The sequence below is a fragment of the Takifugu rubripes genome, chromosome 8, assembly GCF_901000725.2.
Source record: "Takifugu rubripes chromosome 8, fTakRub1.2, whole genome shotgun sequence".
NCBI classification, from domain to species: domain Eukaryota; kingdom Metazoa; phylum Chordata; class Actinopteri; order Tetraodontiformes; family Tetraodontidae; genus Takifugu; species Takifugu rubripes.
This window is the reverse complement of record NC_042292.1, coordinates 19,685,065-19,712,109: the sequence shown is the minus strand read 5'-3', so window position 1 is coordinate 19,712,109 and position 27,045 is coordinate 19,685,065. Positions and strand designations below refer to the sequence as shown.

The 27,045-nt window shown below is 51.8% G+C and overlaps 2 protein-coding genes and 1 non-coding gene across 7 annotated transcripts; 2 read left to right on the top strand and 1 right to left on the bottom strand.

Moving 5' to 3' along the window:
* Positions 1 to 196: 196 nt before the first annotated feature.
* On the bottom strand, positions 197 to 26,973 carry LOC105419947 (DNA N6-methyl adenine demethylase-like). Of its 4 annotated transcripts, none has more exons than XM_029839569.1 (9): positions 25,327 to 26,973; positions 21,896 to 22,068; positions 19,336 to 20,379; positions 17,751 to 18,077; positions 14,202 to 15,915; positions 12,690 to 13,409; positions 10,591 to 10,715; positions 1,027 to 1,146; positions 197 to 933 (listed from the first exon to the last, which is right to left on the bottom strand). In XM_029839569.1, exons 2-4 carry the CDS (start codon positions 22,010 to 22,012, stop codon positions 18,030 to 18,032), a joined length of 1,209 nt encoding a protein of 402 aa, XP_029695429.1. In that variant the 5' UTR covers positions 22,013 to 22,068; positions 25,327 to 26,973; the 3' UTR covers positions 197 to 933; positions 1,027 to 1,146; positions 10,591 to 10,715; positions 12,690 to 13,409; positions 14,202 to 15,915; positions 17,751 to 18,029. The 4 variants fall into 4 exon arrangements, 3 of the variants coding, with proteins under 3 accessions (XP_029695429.1, XP_029695428.1, XP_029695430.1); XM_029839568.1 differs by lacking the exon at positions 25,327 to 26,973 and adding an exon at positions 25,052 to 25,296; XM_029839570.1 differs by lacking the exons at positions 17,751 to 18,077; positions 25,327 to 26,973 and adding an exon at positions 25,052 to 25,296.
* Positions 3,017 to 8,265, top strand: LOC101063171 (E3 ubiquitin-protein ligase Topors-like). 2 transcript variants are annotated; one of them, XM_029839563.1, is made up of 4 exons: positions 3,017 to 3,279; positions 3,611 to 6,033; positions 6,464 to 6,577; positions 6,762 to 8,265. In XM_029839563.1, exons 1-4 carry the CDS (start codon positions 3,199 to 3,201, stop codon positions 8,044 to 8,046), a joined length of 3,903 nt encoding a protein of 1,300 aa, XP_029695423.1. In that variant the 5' UTR covers positions 3,017 to 3,198; the 3' UTR covers positions 8,047 to 8,265. The 2 variants fall into 2 exon arrangements, with proteins under 2 accessions (XP_029695423.1, XP_011616021.2); XM_011617719.2 differs by having other exon boundaries at positions 3,018 to 3,279; positions 6,461 to 6,577.
* On the top strand, positions 26,028 to 26,099 carry trnag-ucc (transfer RNA glycine (anticodon UCC)). The gene has a single exon. It is a non-coding gene; the product is annotated as a tRNA-Gly (tRNA).
* Positions 26,974 to 27,045: the final 72 nt, after the last annotated feature.

Sequence of the window (27,045 nt, the reverse complement as noted above, 5' to 3'; positions counted from 1 at the left end):
TAAAGATGATTATCCAGCAGACAGCAAGTGTGTGTGAAATAAAGATGATTATCCAGCAGACAGCAACAGTGTGTGTGAAATAAAGATGATTATCCAGCAAGTGTGTGTTCAGTGGAAATGCCCTCAGAGTGACACCAGAGCAGAGCAGGTGCTCACTGTTTCAGCAGACCAGCTCCTCATGAAATGACCAAGTCCAAATGATCCACCCGTTATATTTATTTAGAAAACTCAGCCTTGCATCACCGCATGTGTTCCACAACACAACACAATTAACTGTACATTTGTTGCCATTGTGAAGAACAGCTATGACTTTAGCTCCTTCACCTCTATGACCTTAGCTCCTTCACCTCTTTCTCAGCGTGCTTGAACAGTCTGAAAACGCCGCTCCGCAGTTCTCTTCTTTGATGAGGCAAACGCATGAAAATGTCATCGTGAAAAAAGGTCCTCCTCCCATTCCGAATGAAAGTTTTATTCTTCTTACTCTGTCCAGCTCCCCGACTCATTCAACACCTTTTCGTAAGTTTAAGAGGAAAAAAACAAAAGTGAAAAATTAGCGGTAACAAACTGACTAGCTGGTTAGCTTTGCCACACTTGGAGTCGTTCTTTGCGCATGCACGGTGACCAGAAAAATTCAGACGTCATCCGACTGTCTTCCCGGATGGACGATAGACTGAGGTCTATTTTTTTTGTTGCCATGCGATCTACCGATAGTAGCTCGGTTGGGGGCGTTGGTGATCGACGTATTGAGCAGCCCTGGAGCAGGACTGCAGGACACCTTCACGGTCCAGCAGGGATGCACACACTCTCTGAAGGATCTCATCATATTCCTTCATAAAACCTGGCACAGCATCTCTGCCAGGTTGTTTGCAGGTTCTGGTTCTGCTTGTCCCCGGCCCAACAGACACTCCTGGGATGTTAGGGTTCAGTCCTGACCTGAACCGACATGAATGCAGGAGGAGGCGTGAAACACTTCAGCGAGGACATGCGACTCTGGACACGACTGGGAGGTCCGAGTTTAAAACTCACCTGAAAATGCTCTCAGTCCTGCTGGAGGAGGGCCGGCGTTTGCTCCAGAAGCCACCGAGATGCGATCCTGCTGGCGTAGATCACATAAGACCAGGACAGGATCACAACAGCCAGGAAGACCTGATGGACACATGGCTGTTAGAAGCACGTCAGCAGTGTCTCGCTGAAGGTCCTGGGTCGCTGTTCTGACAGACCTCCTTGTGTTCCTCATGACACAGAATAGATCGGGATGGTCCTGCTGTCCCCCACCCACCTCTGCCGAGGCCAGGCTGTGGGGGTGTGTAGTCACCCGTGAGGGGTGTGCAGTCACCCGTGAGGGGTGGGGTGTACAGTCACCCGTGAGGGGTGGGGTGTACAGTCACCCGTGAGGGGTGTGCAGTCACCCGTGAGGGGTGGGGTGTACAGTCACCTGTGAGGGGTGTACAGTCACCCGTGAGGGTTGTACAGTCACCCGTGAGGGGTGGGGTGTACAGTCACCCGTGAGGGGTGTACAGTCACCCGTGAGGGGTGGGGTGTACAGTCACCCGTGAGGGGTGTGCAGTCACCCGTGAGGGGTGTACAGTCACCTGTGAGGGGTGTACAGTCACCCGTGAGGGGTGTGCAGTCACCCGTGAGGGGGGGCAGTCACCCGTGAGGGGTGGGGTGTACAGTCACCCGTGAGGGGTGTGCAGTCACCCGTGAGGGGTGGGGTGTACAGTCACCCGTGAGGGGTGTGCAGTCACCCGTGAGGGGTGTGCAGTCACCCGTGAGGGGTGGGGTGTACAGTCACCCGTGAGGGGTGTGCAGTCACCCGTGAGGGGTGTACAGTCACCCGTGAGGGGTGGGGTGTACAGTCACCTGTGAGGGGTGTGCAGTCACCCGTGAGGGGTGGGGTGTACAGTCACCCGTGAGGGGTGTACAGTCACCCGTGTGGGGTGTACAGTCACCCGTGAGGGGTGTGCAGTCACCCGTGTGGGGTGTACAGTCACCCGTGAGGGGTGTGCAGTCACCCATGTGGGGTGGGGTGTACAGTCACCCGTGAGGGGTGGGGTGTACAGTCACCCGTGAGGGATGTAGTCACCCGTGAGGGGTGTACAGTCACCCGTGAGGGATGTAGTCACCCGTGAGGGATGTAGTCACCCGTGAGGGGTGTGCAGTCACCCGTGTGGGGTGTGCAGTCACCCGTGTGGGGTGTGTATGCAGGTCCCTCATGGTGACATACTTGCACGCTGTAAATAGCTGTCAGCAGATTTTCCTACTGTGAGTTGATCTCCTGGTTGTGTTTCCCTCCCTTTAGACTATTTTTCATGCACATATGATTTAAATAAGAACCCCGGAAACCATCAACCGTGACGAACAGCAAATTGGATCGGACACTTCTGGGTTCTCTGCAAATCTGGTCTGGGTGGCACGAAAGTGACGCTTTACAACGACATTGGGAAACATAGAGAAACACAACATGCATCAAACTGCCGCGACCAGTTTAAATGAGACATTCGACGCGTGTTAAATGTGAGTCTTGCGCTACCGACACTATTAATCTGTTCGCTGTGGTGCGGAGCTCCGCGGCCGCGGCAGACTGACGCCCGGCGGGACCCAACGGGGAGCGGCGGTGGTTCGTGACTGTACCGCTGAATGGATCCGCTCCAGGTTCCGTCTGCTGAACGCCATTGATGAGCTCTTTAGGCTGGTTCTGCTAAAGCTGCTCCATCTTTCCGCCCGGAGCTTTTTCTTCTTCCAGTTTAAACAAAGCTTTCTTTTGCTATTAAATGTCGCCACCCTGTGGCTGGGAGACGAGCTACAAAATTACCACGAGCCCAACAAATTCAATAAAAATGAAAGGAATCAACTAAAACGACTAAACGAATGGCTTATTTTTTGATGCTCAAGCACACCCGCCCACTTCAGTCAAACATGTAACTAAAATGGTTAGAATTCTTTTCGAGTTCTGGCAAGTAATTTATTTTACATGAATTTCGAATCAATTTAAACGTAACCCGACAGCAGGGGGCAGAGCGACGGCTTTTTAGTATCGATTCGGTTGTTTTGGAGAAGCAGAAGAAGAAAATACCACTGTGTTTTCAGCTGTGTTGAGAAGCTACTTTAAGATCCATCAATGTCTTTTTCACCAGGCGTTTCGGTATAAACACGCAGAATTCAGTCGTCTGGAGGCCGATAAGCTGCACATCACGAATGTCACTGACTCTGCGGAATTCTGAGCGGAGGAGGAGAAAAAGAACGGATGAGAAGCTGCCGGGTGGTACTTCTGCTCGGGTATTGACAGCTAACGACAATAGCATGCCCTCGGGCTAATAAAGATACAGAACGGAAGGGATGCGGGGTTCGTTTTGTTAACGAAATGATGAGTTTACAATATGTGAAAGTCCACGCTAAATTGTTTAAAACGTCACTGATAAATGTCAAGTGTCTTCAACGTATCTCAGTTAGCATGTTACCAGTTAGCATTATTAACCCTGTACTGTTAGCCCGCCTTGGTTTTTGCTTTCAATCCTTTGCTGGAATTAAGTCGGTGTTCTGCTGTTCTAATCATAATCTGAGCTGAAATTGTGTCCACTGAAAGATGGCAATCCTGTTCTCCATTTAGGCGATGGCGCCGACTCAAATGAAGCTGCGTCTGCGACGTCGTGGTGCTGCGGCTGGAGATGCTGGCGATGCTGGAGATGCTGCGGCTGGAGCCAGGCAGCCAGAGCACGAGGAGGAGAGGACATGTCAGAGTGCCGCTCGTAGCAGCAGAAGGAAGAACAGCAACAGGGCTTCGGCCGCTGACGCGTCCTCATCGCCTCCCGGTTCCTCCGTGTCGGCGCAGGCAGAAGTGATGATGGCAGAGGACGCTTCGCCTGACTCCAAGTGTCCGATCTGCTTGGACCGATTCAACAACCTGGCCTACTTGGACCGCTGCCTGCATCGCTTCTGCTTTCCGTGTATTCAGGAATGGTCCCACAACAAGGCGGAGTGTCCGCTCTGCAAACAGCCTTTTGCCTCCATTCTGCACTCTGTTCGCGCTGAAGATGACTTTAAAGAGTACACCCTGCAACCGGCGCCAAACAACAGCAGCGTCGCCGCTACCGTTGCCATGGTGGCGGCGATGGCTTCTGCAGCGAGGAGCAACCACCATATGAGGTTAATGTTGCGTCGGCACAGGGGGGGGGATGCTGGGGATCGGAGGAGGAGGAGGGAGAGGAGAGGAAGACGAAGGCCTGGCAGCAGGACAGGAGAGAGGGTGGCCATGGGCGAGTGGTACCTGGATTCGTCTGTCGCTCTTCCTCGTTATGCCTCAGCGTCACCGATCCTCACAGACAGTGACGAGGCCGATGACTTGGATGAGCAGCGGATGAGTGACGGAGCAGACTCGTCAGACGGCGGTGTGATATTTGAGGGCATGATGAGACTGGGGGGTGCGGTGGTTCCTGTGTCCTCCAGTAACCGGGAATCCCGGCGGATGATGATCCAGTTGGCAGCAAGGCGGCGAATGCAGCAGGAAAGTGGGACTGCTCGGCACGTAAGGGAGAGAGAGACCATGGCCTTCCGCCGGGATCTTTACCGCTGTGGCATCCGGGTTAATGGCGTAGCCACGATCAGTAACCAGGGGCAACAGCAGCAGCATGACATCACTGCAGAAAGCTTCCGCCGGAACCCCGAGCTCCTCAACAGGCTTCGGCCGTGGCTGAGGCGGGAGCTCATGGTCCTGTACGGTGCACACGGCTCGCTAGTTGATATCATCCAACGCATCATCATGGCGCGGCTCGCTCGCCACGGTTTGGAAGACACACCCACAATAGAAGATGAACTGCGACCTTTCCTGCTGGCGCGCACTGATCATTTTCTCCACGAACTGGTCAGTTTTGCCCGCTCCCCGCTCAGTCTGGAAACGTATGACCTGCAGGCGGTTTATGAGCCGCCCACTGCCCCCCTGGAACTGGAGGCCATAAGTAGTTCCTCCGACAGTGGATCCATTATTGCCATCTCAGAGGGCGAGGAAGAGCAGGGGCTGTTGGGGGGAGATCAAGACAGGGCAGGATGTGGTGGCAGTGACGTCATCCAAACCCGAAACAACCTCAGCCAATCAGCATGGGATGATGAGACTCCAGGCCCCTCCTACTCTGCTGCAGAGCCCTCTTGCTCGCTCTCCTCGCTGTCGTTCAGCCCCACCCGGCCTGAGGTGGGCCAGGAAGATGAAGGTGAGAGGGAGGAGGAGGAGGAGGAGGAGTGTCTGATTGTTGGCTACAAGAAGCCAATTGCAGAGCGGACGCCAGAGCTGGTGCAGCTCTCCTCTGACAGTGAGGAGGAGGAGCCGGAGCAGGAGAAAAAGGAGGAAGACAAGCTTCCGGTCTCTCCCAGTACCACTGCTCCCTTGCCCACAATCCCCCCCTCCACATCAGGGATGTGCCGAAACGAGCAGGAGGAGGAGTCGAAGCAAAAGGCTGCGGAGGTGTGTGAGCAGACCTTCTGTTCAGAAAGTAGCAGGAAGTCTTTGGGCGACCCTGGCGGGCGGGGGCACGGAGCAGAGGGCAGGAGAGGACAGAGAGGTGTGAAGGAGCAGCAGAGGAGACGGAGCGGCACGCTCTCCAACCCAAATCGCTGCCTATATCCTGCCATGATGCGCCGCCGCTCCTCCTCCCCATTTCAATCAAGCGCAGAGTCCAGCCCCCCCGACTCCAGCTGGGAGTACAGCTGTTCCCAGGTGTCTCCTCTGACTTCCTCTGCCTCATCTCCCTCCCGTGTTTCCTGGTCTTCCTCGCCACCCCGCTCTTCCCCACACCTAACAGTGCAGGGCCCCCCCACGTCCGCGGCCACCCCGCGCGAGTGTCCAGAGAAACCAGGCGGAAAGAGGAAATACAAGAGTCGCCATCTGGACAGCAATAGCGAGGACCCTTCGTGGAAGCCGAAGAGCCGCAGCAGCCATCGCCGGGAGAGGCGGAAGGAACGCAAGAAGAAGGAGAGGAGGAGGAGGCGAAGGGAGGAAGGGAGGAAAGGAGACAAGTCCCAGCGGCCCAGTCAGGGAGGCGGGTGAGGATTCACTTCTTCTCGTTCACGCCTACGAGAGCTCAAAGATGAAGTCAATTCTGGAGCTTCATAGCATGTCCCTGAAGGTCTCCTTCATCCAGGCGATGGTGCCGTGTGAAGGTCCAGCAGAGAGTCAACTGGGCTGTTTTACCTGTAGTGCCACTAGCTCCCACTTAGCCCTCAGAACTGAGTAGAGATCTTCCACTTTCTGTCAGCGGTCCGGTTGCCTCTCTACCGGTTCTGACTGGAGTTTAGAAGAAGATGAGTGCAACACAAAGTAGAGTTGAGTCAGACAGAAGAACTAAAAGGTTCCTCCTGTCCTCAGTGTTCTTTTGAAAAAAAGTTCCTTTTAACCAGTTAGTTCCAAAGAGAGAGGTCCACTTTAAGCCACTTCAGGTCGCCACCTCATGTCCTGTCTTCTGTCCAACAGCAGGAGGTCCAGAGAAGACCGCAGTCCCAGCGTGGAGATTATTTATGAGGGTTCTGTTGGCTCCAATGCTACCCACAAACGACGCAGGAAAGAGGACCATAGGAGACCGCGCGGCAGGTAAACTCACAAAGGCTCTCAAACTGCACCTTTTTCCAAATGAAGTCGAGTCCTGTGACTTTTATATTGAAAAGCTGATCAAAAGGAAAGTTCCACAGGAAACCAGCAGAGGGCGTCATCAGGCTTCAATCGGAAACAGCATTTGGTGACGCTGATTATTTGTTGGCTGGATGTTTCCCTGCAGGTCTCCTGTCATCATCACCATCCACAGCGATGGCAGCCAGGATGGGGCCGACGGCGGCAGTCTGCTCAGCAGCCAGCAGACTCTGGATGTGTCTCACCTTCTCCCTCTTCCCATGGTGCTTCCTGATGGCGTCCATCAAACAGCGAATGCAGAAGGTGGAGAACTTCCTGTCGATATGTTGAACCAGGAGTTCCACGGTTCGGATCAGGAGCCCCCTGGTCAAACTCAGGGCAGCAGCGATCACGACGTGGATGTAGAGACGGTGGAGGGGAACGATTTCCTGTCCGGATCGGAGGAAGCTAAAAGGTCAGAGGTCGTGGACGTGGACAGCAGCTCTCAGCCGGCTGGACAGAGCCACGCCGAGGTCTCCGACAGCCATCTTCTGGCGTCCATCCTCGGTGAGCTCCAGGTCGTCGCGCAGCCTAAATGTAGCTTTTCATCCAGTTGTGAGGGGCATCCCAGTAGCGTCACCCCTGCGTGTGACCAGGGCCCAGAGCTGAGCCAGGCCACGCCAGACCTCCCCCCCCTCCTCAAACAGGTCAGCCCCGTCAGGTCCTACAGCAGGAACACTCCTCCACCCTTGAAGCGGAGCGACGCTCCGAGCCCGCGCCCGCGGCATCCCGATGCCGGGACCCGTTGGTCTGCGCCTGGGTCCTCCTCTCAGGCTGCCTCCGTAAGTGCCGGTTGCTTTCAAGACCACAGCTTCTTGTCTTCAGAGTGGCAGCCTGAGAGGAGGGAGATGTTTTCTGCTGCCCGCCGTGCGCCTGCTGACCTGCTGTGGGACAGTTCTGCGTCTACCGTCGGTTTCCCTCCAGCAGCCTGTGGGGACGCACCAGCTCGCAGCCACAGGAATGTGGACCTATCTGCACCCTGTGGTGCTGCGGGGTCCTCAGGAGTCAACCACAGCCATATAGTATCAGATGACTTGGTTCCTCCCCTTGAATGTGGGCCGGACGCTCACCCCTCACCTGCTGAAGTCAACGCTCCAGCACAAGCTAGCTCTTTGCTAATTATGGCCGCCAACCTTAGATGCGTTTCTTCTGACATAAGCTCTCAGAATCCCTCCGGTTCAGCCTCAGGAGACCTCAGAGACGCATCGTCACTGGGCCACGAGGAGCCGCCTCCTGCTGCTTTCCAGCAGACCACCGGTTTGAAGCGCAGCGCTGCTCCATTGGCCCATCACACAGCCTTATCTTCAGCTGCCTCCAGCTCAGCGAGCACCGACGCCCGCCCAGACCTGCTCGCTGACCCTCAGGACTCTCCGCCTGCCGTCCAATTCCACTGAAGGAAAAAGGTGTGGCGACCAACGCCCGATCAGAAGTCTGCTTCTTTTTGAAGTCTTTACTGGACGACCTGGGATCATTTCTGCCTGAGCCACTTTCATTAAAGTGTTTCTGAGATTCCACTTTTGATTGATCCATCTTCTGACGCGCATCAACTTTGTGTTTTAATGTCTGATGGTTCCATTTTCTGAGATGGCTTTAGTAAAATAATGATTCACAAAGTTTGGCTTTTCTGAATCCACCAAACTCACTGATCACCACATCAAGTCAAAAGGTCCATTTGTCTCGTTTGGGTCGACATCGTCTCGTGAACTGCAGAACATTCATCCAGAATTAACAAAAGGAACAGCTGATGACATCAGCAGGGTGAGGGTCAGGGTTAGAGGGTCAGGGTTAGAGGGTCAGGGTTAGGGGGTTAGGGTGAGAGGGTCAGGGTTAGGGTTAGAGGTTAGGGTTAGAGGGTCAGAGGGTTAGGGTTAGAGCGTCAGGGTTAGAGGGTTAGAGGGTCAGGGTTAGAGGGTTAGGGTCAGGGTGAGAGGGTCAGGGTTAGAGGGTTAGGGTCAGGGTTAGGGGGTTAGGGTTAGAGGGTCAGGGTTAGGGTTAGAGGTTAGGGTTAGAGGGTCAGAGGGTTAGGGTTAGAGCGTCAGGGTTAGAGGGTTAGAGGTTAGGGTTAGAGGGTTAGGGTCAGGGTGAGAGGGTCAGGGTTAGAGGGTTAGAGGTTAGGGTTAGCCCCTTGGCTCTGCGGGTGGTTAGGGTTAGCCCCTTGGCTCTGCGGGTGGTTAGGGTTAGCCCCTTGGCTCTGCGGGTGGTTAGGATTAGGGTTAGCCCCTTGGCTCTGCGGGTGGTTAGGGTTAGGGTTAGCCCCTTGGCTCTGCGGGTGGTTAGGGTTAGGATTAGCACCTTGGCTCTGCGGGTGGTTAGGGTTAGGGTTAGGATTAGCACCTTGGCTCTGCGGGTGGTTAGGGTTAGGGTTAGGGTTAGCCCCTTGGCTCTGCGGGTGGTTAGGATTAGGGTTAGCCCCTTGGCTCTGCGGGTGGTTAGGGTTAGGGTTAGGGTTAGCCCCTTGGCTCTGCGGGTGGTTAGGATTAGGGTTAGCCCCTTGGCTCTGCGGGTGGTTAGGGTTAGGGTTAGCCCCTTGGCTCTGCGGGTGGTTAGGATTAGGATTAGCCCCTTGGCTCTGCGGGTGGTTAGGGTTAGGGTTAGGGTTAGCCCCTTGGCTCTGCGGGTGGTTAGGATTAGGGTTAGCCCCTTGGCTCTGCGGGTGGTTAGGGTTAGGGTTAGCCCCTTGGCTCTGCGGGTGGTTAGGGTTAGGGTTAGGATTAGCACCTTGGCTCTGCGGGTGGTTAGGGTTAGGATTAGGATTAGCACCTTGGCTCTGCGGGTGGTTAGGGTTAGGATTAGGGTTAGCCCCTTGGCTCTGCGGGTGGTTAGGGTTAGGATTAGCACCTTGGCTCTGCGGGTTAGGGTTAGGGTTAGGATTAGCACCTTGGCTCTGCGGGTGGTTAGGGTTAGGATTAGGGTTAGCACCTTGGCTCTGCGGGTTAGGGTTAGGATTAGCACCTTGGCTCTGCGGGTGGTCTGGCGAGGCCATGCTGTGCTTTATATGAAGCTGTTGCAGAACTTGAGCAAACACTCAATGTAAAATGTGACCCTTGATCAATCCCTATGATTTTGGGAATCCCAACGACATGAATCGACCGATGGCCTTCACAACAGATGGGGCAGTGATTGTGTAACTCTCGTTGACTGACACAGTTGACAAAGGAACAACCTGACTTGGGCCGGGGCTGAGGGCCCACGCAGGTGCTCAAATGGTGGTGGGTACCCAGTACTGCCACTATTGGCTACAGCAGAGCAGGCTTTGATTACATTTTTAATTAAATGGAACTAATTACTTTAAAATTGGCCAGAGAAAATGCTGCAGCACCCGATAGTTTTTTCACACCCATATGTCCAGCAACATCACCACGAGGGATTGCTGGTATATTTGAATGGCAGGATCACCTGCACCACAGGGTGCTTCGAATGCTTCTCCATGAGGAGCCCGAAGCCTAAAGTGGACTCTACCTCAACTGGAATCTTCTGGTCATCACCAACTACTGTCCCAAAGCCGTGAGACACAAACGGAGCACATCTGGTTTAAGGTGCATCTGAAATGGAGCCTTCAGCTCTGCTCAAACAAGGGTTTAGGACCAGTTTCAGCTGGATATTTAAGCTTTTCCTCTCAGCAAAAGACACTTTCCTGATGGCAGTAGTCCCACCCATTCCCATCCTTGACCACCAACATGCTGTTGCAGCTTAGAAGATGGAGTCTTTGTGGAATCTCGCTCCCCAAAGACTCGCTTGTGTGTCAACACACACTTGTCTGCCGGCACAGATTTCTGTTCATTCATATATGTTGCGATTTAATCTGGCACAGGCCGTTTAAACTGTTCCAGAACAACGAGATCACAAAGTTCCTCAAGTGGTTTCAGAGCAGATGAGAAGCACCAGCGATTAAAGTCAGAAATTCAAATCCCGTGAAAATTCCACACGCGTTTGTTTACCTGTTTATTGCCAGCCGCTAAAGCGTTAGCAATCCGCTTCGGGAACCAGCTCATTTGCCTCCACAACAGCAGCTTTTACTGCTCCGTCATCTTCACGCTGCACCGACCACGACTCTCTGCTTTACCTGTAAAGACAAATAAAGTTTGTCCTTCGCCAGCTGCTTGAATCAGCAACACGTTCAAACATGCACAAAAGTCTCAACCTCCTCATCAAACGTGGGTTCCGAGCTCAGGTTACCGACAAGGTCCAAACTCAGCAGTAATTCCTTCATTGAAGAGCTGCAGACATGGAACCTTCCTGGACCATTGCTCATTTTGGACTTCTAACTCTAATGGCACTTGTTCTCTTTTATACTTCAATCTTTTCATGGTCTATTTTCAAAAGCAAGAGTTCTTATTGTTGTTCAAATGTTAAAGTGCGACCTTACCTTCCCCACGTTCTTGCAGGTGAGGTTCTCCACCTCATACTGCTGAGCAACCCAAACTAAATGTTCCCTGGTGGACTAATTCATAAGAGGGAGACTGAACAACCTGTCAGGATGTCAGCCGAGGCCCCCAGTGACCCTGAATGTGAACCGGAGCCGACACGCTGATGAGGAAATACGAGAACTCTAGAAACCTGGAAATGAATATTAGCAAAAGTTGAATGGACGAGCCCCCATTTTGACACAGTCCTGCAACAAGGAAGGACAATTTTGTGGAGACCAGGCACAATGTTTCAAAATGAAACATTTATTATTTTAAATTTAATTTATTGAGGTAGTGAAGCTACGTTCCACTAACCGACCCCAAGGCGCTCCAGAGAGACAACGGCATATTTCAAGGGAGCCGTCAGGCCAGCTCTCAACCGTCAAGGCTAATGAGCCGAAACAGGAAACAGGAAACAGGAAACAGGTCCTGAGTGAGGCGGCACCAACAGTGTCTCCAAGTCTGAGGGTTGTTTGTCCAAACAGGTCTTGGGTTCCAGGTGCTGCCAGAAAAAGGGTTTTCCTGTTGATCAGATTCCGGATTCTTGATTGAAGCAGCTGCTGATGTGGCACCGAGTCGGTGGCTCAGTGGCTCGGTTGGTGGGTCGGTCGGTGGGTCGGTGGGTCGGTGAGTCGGTCGGTGGGTCGGTGAGTCGGTCGGTGAGTCGGTCGGTGGGTCGGTCGGTGGGTCGGTCGGTGAGTCGGTGGGTCGGTCGGTGAGTCGGTGAGTTGATCGGTGGGTCGGTCGGTGGGTCGGTCGGTGAGTCGGTGGGTCGGTGAGTCGGTGGGTCGGTCGGTGAGTCGGTGAGTTGATCGGTGGGTCGGTCGGTGAGTCGGTCGGTGGGTCGGTCGGTGGGTCGGTCGGTGAGTCGGTGGGTCGGTGAGTCGGTGGGTCGGTCGGTGAGTCGGTGAGTTGATCGGTGGGTCGGTCGGTGGGTCGGTGAGTCGGTGGGTCGGTGAGTTGGTCGGTGAGTTGGTCGGTGGGTCGGTGAGTCGGTCGGTGAGTCGGTGGGTCGGTGAGTCGGTGGGTCGGTCGGTGGGTCGGTGAGTCGGTCGGTCGGTGGGTTGGTCGGTGGGTCGGTGAGTTGATCGGTGGGTCGGTCGGTGAGTCGGTGGGTCGGTCGGTGGGTCGGTGAGTCGGTGAGTTGATCGGTGGGTCGGTCGGTGGGTCGGTGGGTCGGTGAGTCGGTGAGTTGGTCGGTGAGTCGGTGGGTCGGTGAGTCGATCGGTGGGTCGGTCGGTGGGTCGGTGGGTCGGTGAGTCGGTGAGTTGGTCGGTGAGTCGGTGGGTCGGTGAGTCGGTGAGTTGGTCGGTGAGTCGGTGGGTCGGTGAGTCGGTCAGTGAGTCGATCGGTGGGTCGGTGAGTCGGTGGGTCGGTGAGTTGGTCGGTGGGTGGAGAAAAGCTACACAAGGCTGTGATGGAACACATGAGCTGGAGCACACACACACACGCGCACACACACACGCACATACTCACACACACACACACACACACACACATGACATTTGCCACCTTAAGTCTTGATCAATGTCCACCTGCTCAATGCGCCGACCGAGATTGACTTGATTGATTGATTGATTGATTGATTGACCTCTAACCCTTGATTGACCTGGGCTCCACCAGCATCTCACCGGTTCTCAAAGCTGTCCACCCCATGTCCCAGAACCCCCATGTCCACCCTGAGGGGTCCCAGAAGGAAGGGGTGGTCCACTTGCTGTGGCCCGTCTCACAGAAACTGCTTCATTAGTCTAATAATCCCAATAGGGAGGTAATTGGACTTGGTTCTGCACAGTTGTGTCCTCAGGTCCGAGAGGTTTCTTCAGTTTTAAACCAACTGGTGAATCCCAGAGTTCTATAAACTGTACTGCTTTGCTGAATGCTGTCCTTGGTGGTAATCAGCATCAGTAAAGGGGGGGGGGGGTCATCCTGGTCCTCATGGGATGGTGAGTGTGACCCATTGTGACCTTGGCTGGGGAGGGATCCCAGTACAGCACTGGGAGCAGCAGCTGGTGTCTCAGCCTCCTCTGTTCAGTGAAGCTTGTTCCAGTTGACCAAAGATCCTCCGGTTGTCTTCAGAGGAGTGTCCCACCTCTTCTGGGGGTGTGGAGGCTGAATCCTGTCCTGTACAGGGACACCTGTACAGTAGCTGTTTGAAGATCTCCTTCCAGCTGGTGCAGCTTCTGAATTCAGGCCCGAGGCTGTTGGTGCTGAGGACCCTCCAGCTGGTACCAGAGTCTTCTCAGTGGTTTGGGCTCAGGCCTCCTCCAGCAGACCTTCAGGATGGATCAGACCTTCAGGTTCTGACACTCACTGGCAGCAAAAACATGTTCCCCGACTCACGTCGCCACATTCTACAACACAGATGGAGAGCCATTGTTAGCACTGTTGCCAGGCAACATGGCTGCACTGTTGTCAAGGACAACACACAGAGGTTCCATCTTCTCACTGTGGCTTTTCACACAAACACGACAACATTTTGTCTCATGCCAGCTCTCACTTTCTGCCTTACACACAAACACACACAGACACACAAACGCATAGTCACACACATGCAAAAACACACATACAGACACACAAACAGAAACACACACACGCATGCGCGTACACACACAAAGGCACTGGCACACAAAACCCGAGACACATACAAACGCACATATACACCCACATACGTACACACAACACACACAGACAGAAACATGCGCAAAAACACACGCAAAAACACGCAGACACACAAACATGAACACACACATAAATGCACACAGACAAACACAAACACACACACACACACAGGTATGACGCAATCACCTGACATCACAGCCGCTCGTCTTTGAAATTCTTTATTAAGTCTCAGAACTGGAGACAGAAAACCAAACACTGATGCCCCCCCACCCCACCACCACAACTACCACTAGCGCCGCCCCAGTGGTAAAAGAAAGTCATGTGTTTATTTGCAGCAGCATTTTTTTCAGGAAACCGGGTGTGGACATAGAAAAGGTGGGCGAACATGCACGTGAGGACCCGCTGAAGTCGTCACTTCCTGTCTTCCTCAGTTTTGTGCTTCTCGTTTGCAACAAAACTCACCAAAGTTTCTCATAAAGATTAAAGGAATATTTGAATCATTAAAAATAAATGTCACCACCAACCTAACGGCAGAAGAAGGTGGACGCTCCCTGGACTTTGCCTGCCAACAGACAGGCAGCGTCTTCCCTGCTGGAGGCCTGGAGAAGGTCAGGGTTCACCCTCTGGGGATCATCAACATGTCAATCAAGTTTCTCTCGTGTTTGAAGACTTTTCTGGGCTTCACATATTCACAGAATTTGACAAACATTGTTTCTTAAGCACGTGGCAAGTCTTCATGAAGAAGAAAGAGACTCCAAAATGATCTCTGAAAGAGTCCCAACAACCCTAAATGCCCCAGGTCAGAGGTCATCAACAGACGTGCTGCATGTGTGCATGTGTGTGTGCATGTGTGTGTGCATGTGAGACAGGGTGGGCATATTAAAAGGTGTGACCAGGCCTGACACCATCACTGAGGGTCCATCCTGATGTTCCAGGTCAGTCTGAAGACGTTCTTCTGTTCCAGTGATCCAACAGATAAACTGGTTCTGAAAACTCTGCCAGACCTTTTAGACCAAACGGGTTCTTGGTTCTTGGTAGCAAGTGCTGGTTTGAGCTTTTGTCTGGTAAAAAATGATACTTATGACAGCTGCATATATGTTCCTCTGAAACCAGACCTTCTGGTTTGGGAGCCAGTTCCTCAGCAGATGCTGGTTCCCAACTGCCCCAGACTTGCCGGTCAGGAACCAGGACATAGTCACGGGACATAAAACCCATCAGCGTCCACCAGACAAAAAATGAGTTCAGATTGTTTCAATTGTGCTTTTACTGGAAGTTCCAGTTGGACCCGAATGTCCCATCAAGAGATCCTCAGAAGTTATTCCCACCAAGCTGGTTTTAGTCCTCTGGACCACAGCTGCACCTCCAAGTCTGGACCTGATTTTAAAACAGGCAAATCAGAACTGGGCAGAGACGATGGTGATAAATGAGCTGATGTCCACATCTGCAGAGAGTCATCTGTGTCCAGGAGGAACTCCATCAGGTCGGGGCTTTACATTCAGGAGCGTTCACAAGGGCAGGAGCTGCAGTTGAAGCCACCATCTCCTGATTGGCTGGGACAGAAATGGGTTTGACTTGGAGGCCTGGTCAGACCGAGACGATGCTTCTACGTGCACGTGGGAACAGGGCTGCAGTGACAGACTGGACCAGTCTCAGGCCCTGTAGATGTGGCTGCTCCAACACTGGTGGCACCAGGAACCTGCTGCTGATGCTCCAGAACCATCCAACTGTATTTAGAAAAGGACAGGATGGGAACCATGCTGGAACCAGCTGAACACCTTTGACTGGCTCCATTACACGTACAAAAATACACGTTTAGTCCTTAAACTGGAACTCTAATGGAAAAACAACTGTGCCCTGAGAACTTCCTGCTCAAATCCAGACAGACGTAAAGGTGTTTACCTTCACCATCACACAGAAGAACAAATAAGACCTAAATACAGAGAAACGCGCAAATCACCGTCTCAGCTGCTGAGAGTGGTCAAAAGCAGAACTTTTCAGAACATCTCAGTTCAGGTGCCTTCTGAAGGAGGAGCTGGAGCGGAAGTGCTGTCCTACGGGGTCCATGTTCAGCAGTCAACTGAGGTCACGTTTAAAAAGTTCTTTACTTTGAGGTCAAGTCATCGTCCATTTGTGGCCAAACTGAGACAGTTCACACAGAAGCAGTGGTGGTCCACTCCAGACCTGGAGCTTTTAGATGGGACCACAAGGAACTGGTCTGGCACCAACTCTTCCATCAGGCTGAGTGGACAAAACACAGTATGGATTAGTAAAGCTCAAGGGAGGGTAAATCAACCGAAATCTTGACATGAAATATTTTGACTGATATGGTCCAGCAGGATCACTAACACAGCTGCTTGGTCTTGATCATGTCTCACACCCTTTTCTCCAGACTGCTCAGTTTGGTCTGATGTCCAGCTCTGGGAATTGTTCTGGTTGTCCCAAACTTCCTAAATTTCAGAATGATGGAGCCACAGTGGTTTGAGAACCTTCAGCACAGCAGATATTTGTCTGTAGCCTCCTCCAGAGCTCAGCCTGGATGCAGTCGAGGCTGAGCTCTTCTGACCTCAGGTTTTGGTTTTTCCTGTCATACTATCAGTGGTTAACTAAACCAGTCAGCGGCTCCAACCAAGCTGCAGAAACATCTCACAGACAGTTGGAAGCCCCCAGAGCCCAATTTAAGTGTCAGAGCAAAGAGTCTGAACACTAAGGTCAGGTCAACATTTGGAAATGTTCTGACTGACCAGTTAATGTGTCACCTGGTCGTTTCACAAGTTTAACTACTTTTACGGAATTTATGATATTGTGACAAAAATAAGATGAACTTTATGCTTGTGTGGTTTTTCTCTAATGTTCCGTCAAAGGGCTAATGTCTGTTGATGTCTACGAACACGTCGTAGAACACGTGTGACATGTAGAACACGTCTGACATGAACACATCTGACATGTAGAACATGTCATATATGTGGAACACGTGTGACATGTAGAACACATCTGACATGTAGAACACATCTGACATGTAGAACACATCTGACATGTAGAACACGTCTGACGTGTAGAACACGTCTGACATGTAGAACACGTGTGACATGTAGGACACGTGTGACATGTAGAACACGTCTGACATGAAGAACACATCTGACATGTAGAACACATCTGACATGTAGAACACGTGTGACATGTAGAACACGTCTGACATGAAGAACACATCTGACATGTAGAACACATCTGACATGTAGAACACGTGTGACATGTGGAACACGTCTGACATGAAGAACACATCTGACATGTAGAACACATCTGACATGTAGAACACGTGTGACATGTAGAACACGTCTGACATGTAGAACACATCTGACATGTAGAACACATCTGACATGTAGAACACGTGTGACATGCAGGACACGTCTGACATGTAGAACACGTCTGACATGTAGAACACGTGTGACATGTAGGACACGTGTGACATGCAGGACACATGTGACATGTAGGACACGTATGACATGTAGAACACGTCTGACATGTAGAACACGTGTGACATGTAGGACACGTGTGACATGTAGAACACGTCTGACATGTAAAACACGTGTGACATGTAGAACACGTCTGACATGTAGGAAACGTGTGACATGTAGAACACGTGTGACATGTAGGACACATGTGACATGTAGAACACGTCTGACATGTAGGACACGTGTGACATGTAGAACACGTCTGACATGTAGAACACAGGTGACATGTAGAACAAGTGTAGAACATGTAAAACATGTCACACTTGTTCTACGACCGCAGGAAAACACCAGATTTCCCATGTTGAGGTCGTGAAGCGTCCCGGACACCAGATCACCAATCTTTGATGATGTCACACAACAAGGGGTGAAGACCTTTGTTCTGTGGTCCCAAAGAATCAGATGTGACTGTAAATATTTGTCTGCAATGTGTCTGTTGGGTCAAAGTCAGGCTAAATTCAAGTCGTCAGATTCTGGCATTAGTGGCGTCACATAAATGTAGCATCTTTAAAATAAAATACAAAAGTGCTGCATGTTGTCCTCACAGCTGAGTTTCTATGAGTTTACCTGCAAACGTGTTGAAAGAACATGCAACTGTGGCATTGTCAATTTCTGATTGGCCGGTGAGCACTTCCTGTGACCAAGGCACCTCCTGTTTGGTCATTATTGCAGAATTGGTGGGTTTGGAGTCTTTAATCATCGTCCACACAGTATGAAATCATCGTCCAGAATCCGGTTCCATTCCAGAATTTCTAGTCATTGTTTTGAAATGATCCCAACCTGATGTGTAATTTGTTTGTGATGGTAACTTCCTGTTTTGCCTTCGGTGAACCTCTGGAGGAGGAGCTAGAAGAACCATCGGAATGCCTCACCAGTGGGGACAGAGGGGGGGCGCTAATGAGAGAAGACACAAGAAAAAATGAGGACATTCACCAACATCAACACCTGAAGCTGAGTCTGCACACAACCAAAAGTTCATTTCAAAAGAGACAGACAGGTGTTAGAGATAGACAGGTGTTAGAGACAGACAGGTGTTGGAGAGACAGACAGGTGTCAGAGACAGACAGGTGTTGGAGACAGACAGGTGTTGGAGAGACAGACAGGTGCTAGAGATAGACAGGTGTTAGAGAGACAGACAGGTGTTGGAGACAGACAGGTGTTAGAGAGACAGACAGGTGTTGGAGATAGACAGGTGTTGGAGATAGACAGGTGTTGGAGATAGACATGTGTTAGAGAGACAGACAGGTGTTAGAGGGCCAGACAGGTGTTAGAGATAGACAGATGTTAGAGAGACAGACAGGTGTTGGAGATAGACAGGTGTTAGAGAGACAGACAGGTGTTGGAGATAGACAAGTGTTAGAGAGCCAGACAGGTGTTGGGGATAGACAGGTGTTGGAGATATACAGGTGTTAGATATAGACAGGTGTTATAGAGATAGACACGTGTTAGAGAGACAGACAGGTGTTAGAGATAGACAGGTGTTGGAGACAGGCAGGTGTTGGAGATAGACAAGTGTTAGAGAGATAGACAGGTGTTAGAGAGACAGACAGGTGTTAGAGAGACAGACAGGTGTTAGAGATAGACAGGTGTTAGAGATAGACAGGTGTTGGAGACAGGCAGGTGTTGGAGATAGACAGACTGAGAATCAGTGGGATTCAACAGCACACACACACTCACACACACACACACAGACACACTTACACACACACACACACACTTACACACAGACACATCCACACACTTACACACAGACACACTTACACACACACACACACACACACACACACACACAGACACACTTACACACAGACACACACACACTCACAGACACACACATTCACAAACACACACACACACTCACACACAGACTCACATTCACACACACACAGACTCACACAGACAGACTAACACACACACAGACTCACACAGACACACACACACACACACACACACACACAGACTCACACACGCACACTATGTTTTGTAAATTACAAGCAGAGTGAGGACATTTTGTCTGGTGCTCACAGTTTTGATGATGTGTTTGAAGGTTTTGGTCAGAGTTGTGTTAAGGTCAGGGGTCAGGGGTCAGATTGTAGAGCTGGAGGATGAATTGTGTGTGTGTGTGTGTGTGTGTGTGGGTGAACCCCCTCACCTCGAGCACCCCCCCTCCTCCCCCAGGCTTCTTCTTCAGCTCCTCACACTTCCTGAACTTGCAGATCTGGTGACCCGTCTTCCTGTTGCGGCAGGACGAGCACACGCCACAGTTGATGAGGCGCCTGCACGGTCCGCACACGCCACAGCGTTTCCTCTTCCTCTTGGCCACTGTCCCCGATGATGAAGATGTGGAAGATGACAACACCACTCCTCCCGCCGCAGCTCCTGAAGATGATGGCGAGGAGGAAGAGGGGCAGGGGGAGGAGTTGGCGTGCTGCTGAGTGTCTGTCAACGCCCTTTGACCCCCGGTCATCTGGAAGGCGCTGCTGGCGTCAGAGATGCCGCTGGCCGCTGAACCCATTGTCATTACGATCACGCCAGGCGGTAATCCCAGCCCCCCCAGGAAGCCGCCGCCCATCACACCTCCACCATTGCAGCTCGTGCTCTCCGATAGGCCCATCATGTCTGGGTGGGCGTGTCCCTGTTTGTTCATGACGCCACAGTCTGCCGCGCCGCCATACGCAGGGAGAAAGTTTCCGTTCGTCTGCGCCACAGGATATTGATGTGGCGTTGCCTGTGCCACAGGAAGTGAGGCGGGATTGTTTCCAGACTTCTCAGCTGCTGCCCCTTCACTGCTCCGCCCACTTCCTCCTCCCCCCCCTCCCGACCCCCCACCACAGGGGTGCATGCTGGTGCTGGGGGTGTGCGAGGAGCCGTGTCCTGATGCCGCTGCAGGGTGGTGGTGATGGTGGTGGTGTGTCGGGGCAGTGGTCACGGGTTTTGCTCGACCCCAGAACATGGCTGCTGGGTGGTTCATGTTCATGTTGTCATGACAACCCCAAGGTGCCGTTGCCATAGCACCGAGCCTTGCAGCGGCAGGTGGAAATATGGGCGTGGCAGCTGCTAAACGTGCCGCCAGTTTTGCAGACTGCGGAAAATTTGTGACGTTCATGTTAACGTTGGTCTTGTAGAAACTAGCAAAGGAGGAACGGTACCGGTCCATCTCCGTGGTGTAGTCCAGGACCGGCGCCAGACTCGACATCTGAAAAGATGGTTTCATATTTTTAATGTCATTATCAACTAAAAGAGGGGCAGGTGCAACATTTGGGTCTGAGGGCTGTCAGATGGTTCTGCCAGTGATACCTGAGCTTCTCAGATGCTAACAGGTCTCAGAAGCCGAGGGTTAGGGTTCGGGTTAGTCAGTTAGGGTTGGTCAGTTCGGGTTTGGGTTGGTCAGTTAGGATTAGGGTTGGTCAGTTAGGGTTTGGGTTGGTCAGTTAGGGTTTGGGTTAGTCAGTTAGGATTAGGGTTAGTCAGTTAGGGTTAGGGTTAGTCAGTTCGGGTTTGGGTTAGTCAGTTAGGGTTAGGGTTAGTCAGTTAGGGTTAGGGTTAGTCAGTTAGGGTTTGGGTTGGTCAGTTCGGGTTAGGGTTAGTCAGTTCGGGTTAGGGTTAGTCAGTTAGGGTTAGGGTTAGTCAGTTAGGGTTTGGGTTGGTCAGTTAGGATTAGGGTTAGTCAGTTAGGGTTAGGGTCAGGGTTAGTCAGTTAGGGTTAGGGTCAGGGCTAGTCAGTTAGGGTTAGGGTCAGGGCTAGTCAGTTAGTGTTAGGGTCAGGGTTAGTCAGTTAGGGTTAGGGTTAGTCAGTTAGTGTTAGGGTCAGGGTTAGTCAGTTAGGGTCAGGGCTAGTCAGTTAGTGTTAGGGTCAGGGCTAGTCAGTTAGGTTTAGGGTTAGTCAGTTAGGGTTAGGGTTAGTCAGTTAGGGTTAGGGTCAGGGTTAGTCAGTTAGGGTCAGGGCTAGTCAGTTAGTGTTAGGGTCAGGGCTAGTCAGTTAGGTTTAGGGTTAGTCAGTTAGGGTTAGGGTTAGTCAGTTAGGGTTAGGGTTAGTCAGTTAGTGTTAGGGTCAGGGTTAGTCAGTTAGGGTCAGGGCTAGTCAGTTAGTGTTAGGGTCAGGGCTAGTCAGTTAGGTTTAGGGTTAGTCAGTTAGGGTTAGGGTTAGTCAGTTAGGGTTAGGGTCAGGGCTAGTCAGTTAGGGTTAGGGTCAGGGTTAGTCAGTTAGGTTTAGGGTTAGTCAGTTAGGGTTAGGGTTAGTCAGTTAGTGTTAGGGTCAGGGCTAGTCAGTTAGGGTTAGGGTTAGTCAGTTAGGGTTAGGGTTAGGGTTAGTCAGTTACTGTTAGGGTCAGGGCTAGTCAGTTAGGGTTAGGGTTAGTCAGTTAGTGTTAGGGTCAGGGTTAGTCAGTTAGGGTTAGGGTCAGGGTTAGTCAGTTAGGGTCAGGGCTAGTCAGTTAGTGTTAGGGTCAGGGCTAGTCAGTTAGTGTTAGGGTCAGGGCTAGTCAGTTAGGGTTAGGGTTAGTCAGTTAGTGTTAGGGTCAGGGCTAGTCAGTTAGGGTTAGGGTAAGGGCTAGTCAGTTAGGGTTAGGGTCAGGGTTAGTCAGTTAGGGTTAGGGTTAGTCAGTTAGTGTTAGGGTCAGGGCTAGTCAGTTAGGGTTAGGGTCAGGGTTAGTCAGTTAGTTATTTGGGAGGTTAAACCAGAGGGATGTTGGCAGTGTGTATATTCAACTCACCTGTCCCTGGCCGCTGTAACCATGGTGACTGGAGTGGTGGTGTGAGGGGACAGAGCTTCTCTGGAGCACGGAGGAGAGGTCGCTCTCCACACACACGCCACTGGTCATGCCTGACATGACCTCACGCACACTCGCTCGCTCAGGAGGGAAGATGGCGAGCAGCTACTTCTGCTCTGGAGTCAAGATATAGAGAGACAAGACAGACAATGACCCAGGATCACATCTGTGTGTGTGTGTGAGTGTGTCTGAGTGGCTAAGTGTGTCTGTGTATGTGTGTTTGAGTGTGTTTCCATGTTTCTGTGTGAGTGTGCTTCTATGTGTGAGTGTGTGTCTGTCTGTATAATGTTGTGTCTCTGTGTGAGTCTGTGTATGTGTGTCTGCATGTGACTATTTCTATGTGTGAGTGTGTTTGTCTGTATGTGGGTGTGTGCGTGTGAGTGTGAGTGTTTATATGAATTTGCATCTGTGTGTGTATAATTATAATTGCGTATCTGTATGAGTGCATCCTTGTGTGTCTGTATGTGAATGTGACTTTATGTGTGAGGACATTTTTGCTGGTCCTCACAAATTCAAAGATCTGTTTGAGGGTTAAAACCAGTTTTAAGGTTTAGGGTTAGTTAGGGTTAGGGTTAGCTGGGATGGTTTGGGTTAGGGTTGGTTGGAAGGGTTAGGGTTAGTTGGGTTGTTTTGGTTTAGGATTAGGATTAGCTGGGATGGTTTGGGTTAGGGTTAGCTGGGTTGGTTTGGGTTAGGGTTAGTTAGGATGGTTAGGGTTAGTTGGGATGGTTTGGGTTAGGGTTGTTTGGGTGGTTTGGGTTAGTTGGGATGGTTAGGGTTAGGGTTAGCTGGGATGGTTTGGGTTAGGGTTAGTTGGGATGGTTTGGGTTAGGGATGGTTGGGGTGGTTTGGGTTAGTTGGGATGGTTAGGGTTAGGGTTAGTTGCGATGGTTTGGGTTAGGGTTAGCTGGGATGGTTTGGATTAGGGTTAGTTGGGATGGTTTGGGTTAGGGTTGGTTGGGATGGTTTGGGTTAGGGTTAGCTGGGATGGTTTGGGTTAGGGTTGGTTGGGATGGTTTGGGTTAGGGTTAGCTGGGATGGTTTGGGTTAGGGTTGGTTGGGATGGTTTGGGTCAGGAGCTGGGGAGTGTTAGGGTTAGTTGGGATGGTTAGGTTTAGTTGGGATGGTCTGGGCTAGGGTTAGTTGGGAGGGTTAGGGTTAGTTGGGATGGTTAGGGTTGGTTGGGATGGTTTGGGTTAGGGTTAGCTGCGATGGTTTGGGTTAGGGTTGGTTGGGAGGGTTAGGGTTAGTTGGGATGGTTTGGGTTAGGGTTAGTTGGGGGGGTTAGGGTTAGTTGGGATGGTTAGGGTTAGGGTTAGTTGGGATGGTTTGGGTTAGGGTTAGTTGGGATGGTTATGGTTAGTTGGGGTGGTTTGGGTTAGGGTTAGTTGGGATGGTTAGGGTTAGTTGGGGTGGTTTGGGTTAGGGTTAGTTGGGATGGTTATGGTTAGTTGGGGTGGTTTGGGTTAGGGTTAGTTGGGATGGTTAGGGTTAGGGTTAGGGTTAGTTGTGATGGTTTGGGTCAGGAGCTGGGGAGTGTATTATGCCTGGGAAAGTCCTCACAAAGATAGACGTACAAGGATGTGTGTGTATGTGTGTGTTGGTCCAACGAATGGAAATGTAAATATTCCACGTAACCCTAACCCTAACCCTATTCCACGTAACCCTAACCCTAACCCTAACCCTAACCCTAACGTTAGTAGAAAAATGAAACTTGACTCAAGAGTCCATGACAATTAAAGGATTCTAAGCTAACGTGGGAGGCGGAGCTTCGTCCACGGCCACATGGTGATACAGATGTTTTGGGGGAGTCTCCTGTTGCCTTTCTGTGTGTTTAAGATCAGAATGAAGAACAACGTCCACTCGTATCCTGACGACTGTCATTCCCTGTTGGTGAAGATGCAGATCTGACAGAAATCTCTCACATTTAGCTACAAAATCCTGGTGGAAGCTGTTGGAAGCGCGTTAGCTGATGTTCTGGGTCAAAGGTTGTTTGTTTCACTTCGTCCATACTTTCAATCAAATATAGAGTTTTCTTTTGAAATTTAATGGAGTCCGTAAATGTTTAAATTCTAAAATTCATTTATAGTATAAACTATGTCAGAAATTCAGGTTAAAACACACAATATGACTGGTGAAATGGAGCTTTTTTTGACCTTTGACCTCCCTGATCTGACCCCCCCCCCCACACACACACACACACACACAGTTCTTTTGTGAATGTGAAGGCCTGTGTGAGTGTTCAAAGAAAAACAGAACAAGTGAAAAAAGCTGTTGTGTGTGTGTGTGTGCACGAGCATGTCTGTGTCTTTGGGATCTGTGTGTGTGTGCACGAGCATGTCTGTGTCTTTGGGATCTGTGTGTGTGTGTGCACGAGCATGTCTGTGTCTTTGGGATCTGTGTGTGTGTGCACGAGCATGTCTGTGTCTTTGGGATCTGTGTGTGTGTGTGTGCACAAGCATGACTGTGTCTTTGGGATCTGTGTGTGTGTGTATGTGCGCGAGCATTTCTCCGTCTTTGGGGATCTGTGTATGTGTGTGTGTATGTGCACAAGCATGACTGTGTCTTTGGGATCTGTGTGTGTGTGTGTGTGTGTGTGTGTGTATGTGTGTATGTGCGCGAGCATGTCTGCGTCTTTGGGGATCTGTGTGTGTGCGCGTGCGTGTATGGGGGGTCTGCACACATCTGGTTTGTCTGCATATATGAGTACGTGTGTGTATGTGCATGTGTGGCTGTTCTCATAGCTAGCGGGTGTGTGTCTGTGTGCGTGTGCGCGAGTGTGTGTAGCCCCCCCCCCCCCCCCCCTTCCCTCGAGGCGTAACTAATTACCCTGTCTGGTCAACCAGGCCGCCGCGAGCTCCGACAGAAGGTCACGGCGGCCACCGGCCGTGAGGGGAAAATGGCTCTCCCACACAGCCCGCTTACCCCCCCTCCCCTCCCCCCCCCCACCTCAGGCACAGTGTGAGGGAGCTGAGGAGGGAGGAAGAAGGCGGGGGGAGCCAGACCCGATAACAAGCGATAAATAGCGTGAACGCAGCATGCAGCCTGATAGAGAGAGGAGGAGGAAAAACAAGAAGATGGACGGTGTGTGTTACTTACCAGGAGGAGGAGGAGGAGAAGAGGAGGAAGGAGGAGAAGAGGAAGAAGAAGACCGTCTGGGAATTAGCCCGCCACGGATCATGGCTGGCGGGGAAGGAGACGGAGAGAAAGAGAGAGAAAAAGAGAAAGAAAAGGAGGGGTGGGGGGCTGACAGGAGCACCGGGAGGGATTTGTCGGTCTGTCGGTACCGAGGAGGAGGAGGAGGAAGAGGAGGAGGAGGGAGTATGAAGGATGGAGGGAGGGGGTAATGGATAACGGGGAGGATGGATAATCACCTGGGCTTGGCACGAGCGCGAGGCGGCAGGGTGAGAGAGGGAGGCATTAAATTAGCTGGGTCGAGAGGAGAGGAGAAGAAAGCGGCTCAGTGTCGACCCTGCAGGGGCGGGCAGACACGCACGCACGCACGCACGCACACACACACACACACACACACACACACACACACAGCACCACTGGAGGGCGGTGGAGGTTGTGAACGGATGTGTGCGTTGGGCTAGCGTGAAGGGGAGGGGGTGTGTGTGCGCGCGCGCATGTATACGTGTCTACACGTGGGTATGCGTGAGTGTGTCTCTGTGTATGTGCGTGTGGGCTCGTGCCCTCCGCCACGCTGTCAGCAGCACCCGTGGCGGCGCGTGCCGCGTTCACAGTGTGAGCGGCCTGATTGGTGTTCAGGCGAGGTGAGAGGAAAACAGGAGGCGCGAGACGACGCACGTGATTGGCTGCCTGCCGGGAACAGAGAGCGGTCGAGAGACGGCAGCACGAGGAGAGAGAGCGCTGCCCGCGTCTGTGGCGCATTATGTTTCAGGAGCGCTGCTCGTTCACGCGCTGTTGAAGTTTCACCCGAACCCTCGGCATGTGGACGGGAAGACACATTTAGAATGGAATTATTGATCCAATTACCAGTTAAACTGCCGTTGATTGGTGCGACTCAGGCCTAATTGCGTAGCTGAACTCTGAGCTGAGCCTCACGTGCGTAGCGTTGGTGGTATAGTGGTTAGCATAGCTGCCTTCCAAGCAGTTGACCCGGGTTCGATTCCCGGCCAACGCATGACGTCCTGTTTTAACAATTTTTTGCGGACTCTTCTTTACGCATTCCGATGGTTTTTTACTCAAAAGATAAAATATGGCGTCTTCTGACAAACGCCCTCTCATGAACCTCGTTGTCCCGTGGCGGCCTGGACTCCAGAAGAGGCCCAAAAGTGTGCTGAGATATCTGGCTCCAGGGTGACTGTCGTCAACAGCACGTTTCAGAGATGCTCCTTGTTCTCGGCCACATGTGGCATGAATTACAGGAGCCTCGTGTATCCTGTTGTGTGAGTGAAAACAAGATGTTTCAGATGACTTTCTTTCATTTTGGGGAGATGTTTCTCCTCAGGTCCGAGAGGTTTCTTCAGTTTTAAACCAACTGGTGAATCCCAGAGTTCTATAAACTGTACTGCTTTGCTGAATGCTGTCCTTGGTGGTAATCAGCATCAGTAAAGGGGGGGGGGTCATCCTGGTCCTCATGGGATGGTGAGTGTGACCCATTGTGACCTTGGCTGGGGAGGGATCCCAGTACAGCACTGGGAGCAGCAGCTGGTGTCTCAGCCTCCTCTGTTCAGTGAAGCTTGTTCCAGTTGACCAAAGATCCTCCGGTTGTCTTCAGAGGAGTGTCCCACCTCTTCTGGGGGTGTGGAGGCTGAATCCTGTCCTGAGGTGTCGGCTCTCCCATTGGTGCACGTGGCTGTACGGTCTCACTGGTGCCCAGGCCTGGACGTTGTTCAGAGCTCTGGCCACATCGGTCCATGCGTGTCCAAGTGTTTCCTCATCAGGTTGGACCAGTGTCCAGGACGTCCCGTTTCTCATCTACCTGCTCTGGAGGACAAAGCTGTTTGCTTGCTCATCTCTCTGGTTTGTTCTTGTTCTTCGTGGAATCCCGACCTGGACGACGACACCTTTCTGAGGTCCGTGATGTGGTTCTTGGCCTCATCCCACGACGGCACCGTTTTTACCAG

Bases quoted from the DNA above. Each gene is read 5' to 3' on its own strand.
- LOC105419947 (XM_029839569.1), bottom strand. From the start codon at position 22,012: ATGTCAGGCATGACCAGTGGCGTGTGTGTGGAGAGCGACCTCTCCTCC. The intron at 20,380-21,895 runs GTGAGTTGAATA...CCATCTTTTCAG, and splicing joins GTTACAGCGGCCAGGGACAG to ATGTCGAGTCTGGCGCCGGT. The intron at 18,078-19,335 runs GTGAGGGGGTTC...TTCTCTCATTAG, and splicing joins GAGGAGGGGGGGTGCTCGAG to CGCCCCCCCTCTGTCCCCAC.
- LOC101063171 (XM_011617719.2), top strand. From the start codon at position 3,199: ATGTCACTGACTCTGCGGAATTCTGAGCGGAGGAGGAGAAAAAGAACG. The intron at 3,280-3,610 runs GTATTGACAGCT...TTCTCCATTTAG, and splicing joins CGGGTGGTACTTCTGCTCGG to GCGATGGCGCCGACTCAAAT. The intron at 6,578-6,761 runs GTAAACTCACAA...GTTTCCCTGCAG, and splicing joins CATAGGAGACCGCGCGGCAG to GTCTCCTGTCATCATCACCA.